The 8,736-nt window shown below is 38.4% G+C and overlaps 1 protein-coding gene across 1 annotated transcript; it reads left to right on the forward strand.

Annotated features, from left to right (window-relative positions):
- The first annotated feature begins 2,294 nt into the window (after nt 1-2,294).
- LOC102208246 (glycerol-3-phosphate dehydrogenase [NAD(+)], cytoplasmic) lies at nt 2,295-8,730 on the forward strand. Its single transcript, XM_005731762.2, has 8 exons — nt 2,295-2,458; nt 3,348-3,525; nt 3,732-3,872; nt 3,990-4,128; nt 4,361-4,473; nt 5,504-5,740; nt 7,203-7,309; nt 7,398-8,730. Exons 1-8 carry the CDS (start codon nt 2,415-2,417, stop codon nt 7,492-7,494), a joined length of 1,056 nt encoding a protein of 351 aa, XP_005731819.1. The 5' UTR covers nt 2,295-2,414; the 3' UTR covers nt 7,495-8,730.
- The last annotated feature ends 6 nt before the right edge of the window (nt 8,731-8,736 follow it).

Consider the following 8,736-nt stretch of genomic DNA (forward strand, 5'->3'; position numbering starts at 1 on the left):
ACAAGCTAGCGCTACAACCAGAGACTAATATTAGACACGACTGCCATAATGGATTCCATGGAAAAGTTTTAAATATTTCACGGACTACTACTTCTTTTTTATCTTCAACAAAAATTATACTGGATGATCTTCAGATTATTTGCTGCTGCATTAACAATACAATGTGGTTTCTATACACTGTACATAAGAGATACTAGTCTCATTGTTAAATGGTAAATGGACTGGTTCTTGTATAGCGCTTTTCTACTCTTCTGAGCACTTAAAGCGCTTTACACAACTTGTGCATTCACCCATTCACACCCATTCGCACAAGCACATTTTTCTAGGTGCTTTCTATGTAGCATTCACACACATCGGATGCATCAGAGAGCAATTTGGGGTTAGTATCTTGCCCAAAGATATTTGGCATGCAGACTAGGGGAAGCCAGGAATCGAACCACCAACCATCTTTTGAGACTTTTAAATCATTAAATAAGCCTACCCAAAAACTTAGGCTGCCTTTACTGTTGAACCTATTTACTTTTCTAATCACTGGGATCCATAACTTACACCATCATGCTGTCCTCAGTGAGATTTTGCAAAATAGACCGACACCATAAAGTCATCAGGAAAATGTTTACTGAGGTTATACATCAAGGGAGCCAAATGATCGCTATCCCTCTAAATTCTATACAATCTGACTTTTTTTTTTCCTCCAGAGGAGTCGCCCCCTGCTGATCATTAAAAAGAATGCACGTTTAAAGTGTTAACATATTACCCAAAATTAAAAGACTGGAAAAAGACCTGTAATGCCATTTGTATTATATTTGATACACAAGTTTCTGAGACCTCTATCTCATCAACATGATCAATACTTGCTGTAATTTCAAAATGTTATGGACGAAACTCTTTTTTTGTGTAAAATTAACATTATTGTTGTTAACAAAAAGTTGCCAAAAACACCCAATGTATGAAATATGATACAAAAAATATGTAATAAATATATAATAAAAATGTATCATACACAATATCATATAGCAAAAAATATGGATTTTGTTCTAAGGGTTAATAAACATCTCAGTTCCAAAAAAATCTGAATTTTCTGGCTATCTTTTAATGGGCTGGGTCTCACAAGATTAAGTACTTCTTTTGTTTTTGCCTTTGAAACACACTCTAAGTAAAAACAATCAAATACAATTAACATTCCCAAATTCAAAGCATTTAATGAAGTAGTAATACAGGTAAGTAAAAATACTTTAAAGCACCAGAATGGAGAATAAAGGACTCATTTTTGAAGTAGTGATGTATGAGTATGCAGTCACTAGCACCCATGAGAAAATATAAATATAGGTAATATTTCGATGTAATATTGTTTCTGCCACTGAAAAATAAATAAATAAAAGTTGAAATCTCAACTTATCACAAAATTTGGAGTTACGTATCTGAAATTTTCAAGCACTTTTCTAAGTATAACTTAAAATTTTTAGTTTCTAAGAACATTTTCAGTTAAAGTTTGAAGATACTAACCTGAACATTAATCCTGTTTCATATTTTTTGTTTTGTTTTTCCCCTCAGTCAAAATTTCAGGTATCTTAGTATCAGGTTAGATTATCAAGATAATCCACTGATTGCCTTGCTTTGATTGTTAATAACAAGGAGCTCAAGGAATGAAAACTTTAATATTTACTTCAGTGTTTTTAAGCAACTGTTTTATGTAGTCAAAATAAAAAATCTTTTATATGGAAATGTTTTATCTGTGTGAATATAACTGTTAAATAATCACCTTGACATTACAATTTTATGTCCTGTTTAAACAAATGTTTTGTATCATTAATCCAGTAATTTATTTAAACTACAACTCCCAACACTTTTGTTTGTTTTACAGGAATTGGCAAAGCCCCCATATGTTATCATATGGCATTACAAGATTTGATTAAGTTGTAATCATTTAGTAATTGTTGCTAAGTTGGTAAGTATTCAATATTTAACCATCTCGTTTTGTCAATTACAAATGTAAGATATGTCATTAATCTAAATCTACGTCTGGTGAGTATATATTACACATATACAGACAAGATAATGGTTTAGATTGCGTGTTAGTATGTCAGCATTGATCATCTATATAATTCAAACAACCATAGTTCAGGTTTTAAATTAAATAAAATCCGACAGCTTGGCCGCCTCTGGGTGAAAAGTCACTTGCACATGCAGATGATGTGAAACCATAAAGGCTGACATGGAGACTTTGGCCCCAGTCTAGCATGCTAGCCTCTGCTCTGATGGCCTTGGCCTTGCTTTAATGGGCGGGCCGGTGTCTCCCCTCGGGCAGACCAATAAAACCAGGGAGGCACTGTGTGTGTGTGTGTGTGTGTTGCATAACTGGACTGCAGTCAGTACAGGTTCACTCCACACACTCAGCGGTTTACCTCTTCACAATGGCAGCTCCGAAGAAAGTCTGCATCGTGGGCTCTGGAAACTGGCAAGTCGAAGTGTTGATGTTTTGAACCGTGTCCGGTTGTATCATATGTGCGGTTATCCGCTGGACACGGTGCACAGTAACGTGCGGGAAGTTTGACCTGCTGTACCTGTAACTACCAGATAGGCTTCGTTAGCGGAGGCGACAGTTGGGTTTACCTCCGCGTGGAGTCACATGCTGACAAGCCGGCTTATAATCGCAGAAAACTGGCCACAAGTCTGGCAACATTACTGGGATTTTTGTCGTTAGCTTTAAGGTGTCTGCCGCCTGTTAGCTCGCTCTTATTAGCGGTAGCAGAGACATCAGTAGCTGATGTCTCTGCTCCGTTTACCGGTCTAATAAATTAACGTTACCTCCCCAAAGAGATAAAAGATGATTTGACACGAAAAATAGATTTTTAAAAAATCCTGTAAATTCGGTGTGTGGGTTCAGTTTATGAGCCGAATAAAAAATATTAAATTTTTACATTCTTTTCATACACACACTGTGGTTTTTGTAGTTGTAGCTCTTATTTTGGAACGAAATTAAATGTATGTCTATTTCTTTTTATTTCCGAATTCATGATTACCCCCCAAATAATTAAAATCATTCCATAAAGTGGTTATAAAGCCATTGTAATTTTGCTGCTGCTTATGCTAAAATAAAATTGCAAGAATTCTCAATGGAGTTCGGTGTACACCCGTGGAAACCGTATGGAGGATTGGTGATTGCAGCATACCGTTATCAGCTTATCTCTGCGTGCAGCTTTGCCGTCTTGCCCTGAAATATTAGTTAAGGATCAAATAGGAATCATTACCTTTAATGATCACCCCATTAGATCACAGTGTGACTGAGTGAGAATATGGATTTTCCCCGTAAAATGAACACTGACTTGTAACTGTTAACCACGCAGGGGCTCAGCCATTGCCAAGATCGTGGGTGCCAATGCTGATAAAAATGCAAAGTTCGACAATACTGTAAAAATGTGGGTGTTTGAGGAGACTGTGAATGGGCGCAAACTCACTGAAATAATCAACTCCGAGCACGAAAACGTCAAGTACCTTCCTGGACACAAGCTGCCAGCAAATGTGGTAAGAAAAATTTATTTTTAAAAAAACATTTTAGTGCCTGTTGTCTCATATATGTAAATAAGGTCCTTGAATAGATGCTTTGCAGCTGTTAGTTTTATAATAAGTTTAACAGCTGTAAGAGTGAGTGAGTTTTTTTGAATGCAGCAGGTTCCTACTCTACAGTAAGTTGCCTCGGGCTTTAAAGACATGTCATCATCCCTTCTCAGCTGGCAGTGCCGGACTTGGTGGAGGCGTCCAGCGATGCAGACATTTTGGTGTTTGTGATCCCGCACCAGTTTGTGGGGAAAGTATGTGACACCATAAAAGGGAAGATAAAGAACGATGCACTGGGAATATCACTCATCAAGGTTGTTTTTTTTTTATTACTAGACATGGATTTTACACCTTTTATCTCCAAAATATTGCCAAGTTTATTCAGTGGTGTTTGATCCAGACACCAGCATGTTGTGCTTTTGTTCCCTCAGGGCGTAGACGAGGGTCCAGATGGACTCAAACTCATCTCTGACGTGATCCAGGAGAAGCTCGGTATCACCATGAGCGTGCTGATGGGTGCAAACATCGCCAATGAAGTTGCTGATGAGAAGTTTTGTGAGACAACCATTGGTTAGTTTTGTCCCTTTGTTGCGCTCAAATGGGCCCATTGTTGTTGAATTATTTTTGCACTTTAATTAAGAATTAAAGATCCAGATAAGCAGCTTTTAGCCTAAAAACGGGAAGCACATTTGTTTCGGTTAAAGCTTTGTGCGACCTCAGCGTTAGTTCTTTGGTTCAACGCGTGCTTCCATCATGTTTTTTTTACAGGGTTTACAGTCAGCATATTTCTTCTGGTTTACAGGCTGTAAGAATAAAAATCACGGTGCTCTCCTGAAGGAGCTCATGCAGACCAGCAACTTTCGAGTTACTGTAGTGGAGGAATACGATGTGGTGGAAATCTGCGGAGCCCTGAAGGTGAGCTCTCAGTGCAGAATATGTCTGCTTGCAACACAATTACAAAACATGGACAGTCAGCTTGATTTCAACACAGGTTTATTTATGGTATCAAGGACCAATGACTATTTTTGCACTCTCAGCAAAAGTCACACAAAACAGAGTAGAGGCATTTTATCCCTTGTCCCAGTTTTTTTTTTTTTTTTTTTCCCCCCACAGAGTTCCTGTTTCACATGCGTGAGATTATAAAGTGAAGTGACACAGTACTTGTGAGTCACATAAGAAGCACGTGCCTCATAAAGACATGCTGATCTATGGGCACGTCAGTACTGAAACTGAAAGCTGATGACCCCACAGAACAGATAACAACAGATTCAAAAGATTTAGGTTAAAAATTAAACATCAACATTTATTTTTGTTGAAACCAAAGAATGTCTTCTCCTCCTGCAGAGTTTGTGTGTTTGGATGTGTCACCATTGCAGACTCTCTCTCTCAGCATTATTAACATTTACCACACTGCCACACACAAACATGCTGTTTGCCCCACATTTAGTGTGCTGGGATCTAGTCACTCTGTTAATTAGGCAGTGAGGATCAGAGATCTCTGTAGATGTACGCAGTGAGACTTTAAACACTTCAAGTAAAGCTGCCCAAACAAAATGTCTAAGGACCCATTGTGAGCATTGTGAAAGGGTTGGCTCTAACGAGACATTAATCTAAATAGTTGTTGAAAAGTCTGGAAGGATTTTTTTCTTAATGTGAACTCAAATATTTTGTTTTCGAAGAAATTTTACACACGTTATTGTAGGATGTGGATTCCCATGTTTTTAGAGAATTAGTTTGTTGGTGGTTGTGTTCTTTTTCTCTGCTTAATTTTCCTTTAATTAAAGAATAAATAAGAATATCATAGGAGAGGATAATGCCCAAACATTCTCTCATTGCAAATTCTCAGATATGAGGCTTTGGAGCCTTTTTCTAGTCTGTTTTGTATAGAGTCAAATAAAAAAAAGTCATTATAATATATCCGATTATTTTTGTGTGTGTCCTACAGAACATTGTTGCAGTCGGAGCTGGTTTCTGTGACGGTCTGGGCTTCGGGGACAACACGAAGGCGGCAGTGATCAGGCTGGGCCTGATGGAGATGATTGCCTTCGCCCGTATTTTCTGCAAAGAAGGGCCCGTGTCCTCAGCAACCTTCCTTGAAAGCTGCGGCGTGGCCGACCTCATCACAACCTGCTACGGTGGACGTAACCGCAAAGTTGCTGAAGCTTTTGTGAGAACGGGGAAGGTACAAATTTTAAAGATATTTTATATATATGTTCAATTACTGTATATATGTCATAGGCTCAGGCAGAAGCAATGCTTGTATATTCCTGGCATATATTCTTCTCATTAAAGGCAGGAATACAAGAGGCAGTGAGGGGAGAGAGGAAAGTGTAGGGATCTGAGGTAGTTTGTGCCAAACTGTGACAGTTTTGGCAGCTGATTCTGGATCGAGTTGAGTTGTGGTGACGTGGTCCCAGGATTGGTCTAATAACAAAAACATCTCAAGTATCAAATTTGACTCAGAATTAAAATGTTAAATAATAAATTAAATCATTTAATATAATGTGAAGTTTTGCTGAAGGTTTATTGGTGATTATTATTATGGTAGTTACTGGAAATGTCAAAACTTGGGCACACTGATGAGTTCATGCCTTTTAATGTTTTTACTTGACATAGTGAAGTTATTAATACAAGAGAACTTGTATGTATAGTATATTAAAACGTAATTATGTTGCACCTAATGCTGACTACACTAAAGATGGATCTCACCTCTTGGTCTGATGCTCCTGTGCAAGGAGTATAAAACTGCATTATTTCTAATGACCAGCAGAGGGCAGCAGCTGTGGTTACAAAGACTGTAGAGGTTGACACATACATAGTTTTCTTTTTTAGAACTGTGAGCGAGTTCATCGGCAAAATTAAAAAAAAAACCCATTCTGGTCATTTTCTCTCCAATATTAATTATATCAACACCATGACACAATTAGAATGAGCACATTTTCTCAAATAACAAATTCAAATGTGATTTTGTGTTAGTGCTGTTGTGATGTTCTGACTCTTTCTTCCCACAAATCTGGTCTCTGATGCAGTATAGTGACCATCAGCTGTACTTCTCATAATGTATTGAGAGATACTTTGTGTGCACTATATATTGTCTACTAATACTCACTAAAGATTCAGAAACTGGTTTTAAAAAACCCCAGCAAACTCTGACTGAATTCTACAGTCACGCCAAAGACGACAGAGCCAGAAAGTGGTCAGAGGATTATTGTAAATGGGTGCAATGAACTTGCAATGTCATTGCCTTTGAAATGGCTTCTTTGAAGATGGGGACCAGGTCAGCGACGTCATCTACAAAGTGGCACTGGTGTATTGAACCATTAATAAAATGACATTAACACAGAGCCACTGACGTAGCTGCTGCACAACAACAAGTTAGCTGAAAAATGACAAAGGTGCTTTGAAACCAGAGAACAACCAGTTGAGTCAAATCCCTTATTTTAAAGAGACGCATCGCAGACAAGTTCTGCTCTTCATTAATGGCAACAGACTCCATTGATTGCATCATGTTGGAAGTGTCCCTGCGTTTATAATTAAACTGTAATTATTTCCGAGCTTTTGCCAATCTGAGCATCAGACGTGTACACCTTCTCTCATTTTAAACTCAAGAATCTTCAGCATGTCTTGGTTCTTATCTCATTCAGTCCATTGAGGAACTGGAGAAAGAGATGCTGAATGGCCAGAAGCTGCAGGGACCAGCGACAGCAGCTGAGGTCTATCTCATCCTCAAGCACAAAAACATGGTCGACAAGTAAGACAGACTCACAGGTTCCATTTGCTTTGAAATGAAATCAGTTTGTTTCACTCCAGCACTCAACTATGCCTCCTCCTTCCTTTAGGTTTCCTCTGTTCAACGCAGTCTATCAGATCTGCTTCGAGGGCCACCCAGTCACAGAGTTCATAAGCTGTCTGCAGAACCACCCAGAACACATGTAAAGAGAACGAAAAACCCCAAAACAAACAAAACTAAAGGTGCCTTCTTAACGGAGAACACGACCCCTTTCGCAGCCGTTCAGAAATCGATGGAGTAGGCTGCACCGGACACACCACAGCTGTCGTGCAAGGAAATGGTGCCAGCAAAGTGTGGCTCTTCAACTCCAATTCAGCAAATTCTGAAACCAAAACACTGAATTTCCAACGTGTTAAAAGTACTTTTATTTCCTGACGTGTACTGAAACTTGAAGGATAACCAATTCATGTAATTGTCCACTACTTTTTGCTTAAGATGCATGCTTTTTATGTTTTAAAAGTAATTAAATCTGTCAGTTTTTAAATCACAACACTAATACAGAAATTAACATTCACGACTTCAGAAAATGCAGGGCCATTGCCTGCCTTCTGGAGTGGGATTAATCTTTAATGTTTCCGTCCAGTAAACACCTTTCCATCGCCACAAGTTATTTAATAATAGATGTATTACCTCATCTCATCACGTCTCTGTATGCTTTAAGTGTCTTACATCATTCATTGACATCTGCTGCCTTGTACTGTAAGTGAAAAATACTGTCAATCGCACAAAAACTGTTTTTAAATAGAAAAAGCTAATGTGCCTTAAAATGCATGGTTCAAGTCTTTAGCTTTTGTTTGTGGTCTGACCAAAAAAGTCAAAGGATAATTACGGTTTATTTCAGATTGGCTTAAATTTCATTATGTCTGTATGGGTCGTGCTAACAAGATGGCTCCTTGAAGATGTATTATTGCATGAAGCTGCAGATCTCTACTGCAGTTAGTAAGCAGGTGTTGGACATAACTAGGCTGTCGTTGCCTTAGCTGTCTCAACAAATCCTAAAATCCTCCATCAAAGATAATGGGCCTCACATCAGGCATAATCTGCTTTTATAATCAGACGTTTTTCATCAGGCGCTGCGTGTATGCCCCCATAAAAATTGGGAATTTAACATGTCAGCTCACTCTTCTCCACATAAAAATGGAGCAACGGAGTACTGCCTACTTAAGCCAAGAAGAACAGATCATTGAGATCATGGTTTAAAAATTAAAACAAAATAATAATAATACACGCTGCAAAAAGGTGTGAAAGAAGTGCTGGCAGAAAGCACTTAAAGAGTGCTTAATTGTGAACTTCATGCATTTAAATGTGTTTCCTCTGCACTATGGAAGCTGGGATGGGCTCCAGCCCCACTCCAATGAGGAGAAGGGGTTAAGAAAAATGCCATTTAG

The sequence above is a fragment of the Pundamilia nyererei genome, unplaced genomic scaffold (genome assembly GCF_000239375.1).
Source record: "Pundamilia nyererei isolate P.nyererei 1_Seehausen unplaced genomic scaffold, PunNye1.0 scaffold00044, whole genome shotgun sequence".
Classification (NCBI taxonomy): Eukaryota; Metazoa; Chordata; class Actinopteri; order Cichliformes; family Cichlidae; genus Pundamilia; species Pundamilia nyererei.

Bases quoted from the DNA above. Each gene is read 5' to 3' on its own strand.
- LOC102208246 (XM_005731762.2), top strand. From the start codon at position 2,415: ATGGCAGCTCCGAAGAAAGTCTGCATCGTGGGCTCTGGAAACTG. The intron at 2,459-3,347 runs GCAAGTCGAAGT...TTAACCACGCAG, and splicing joins ATCGTGGGCTCTGGAAACTG to GGGCTCAGCCATTGCCAAGA. The intron at 3,873-3,989 runs GTTGTTTTTTTT...TTGTTCCCTCAG, and splicing joins TGGGAATATCACTCATCAAG to GGCGTAGACGAGGGTCCAGA.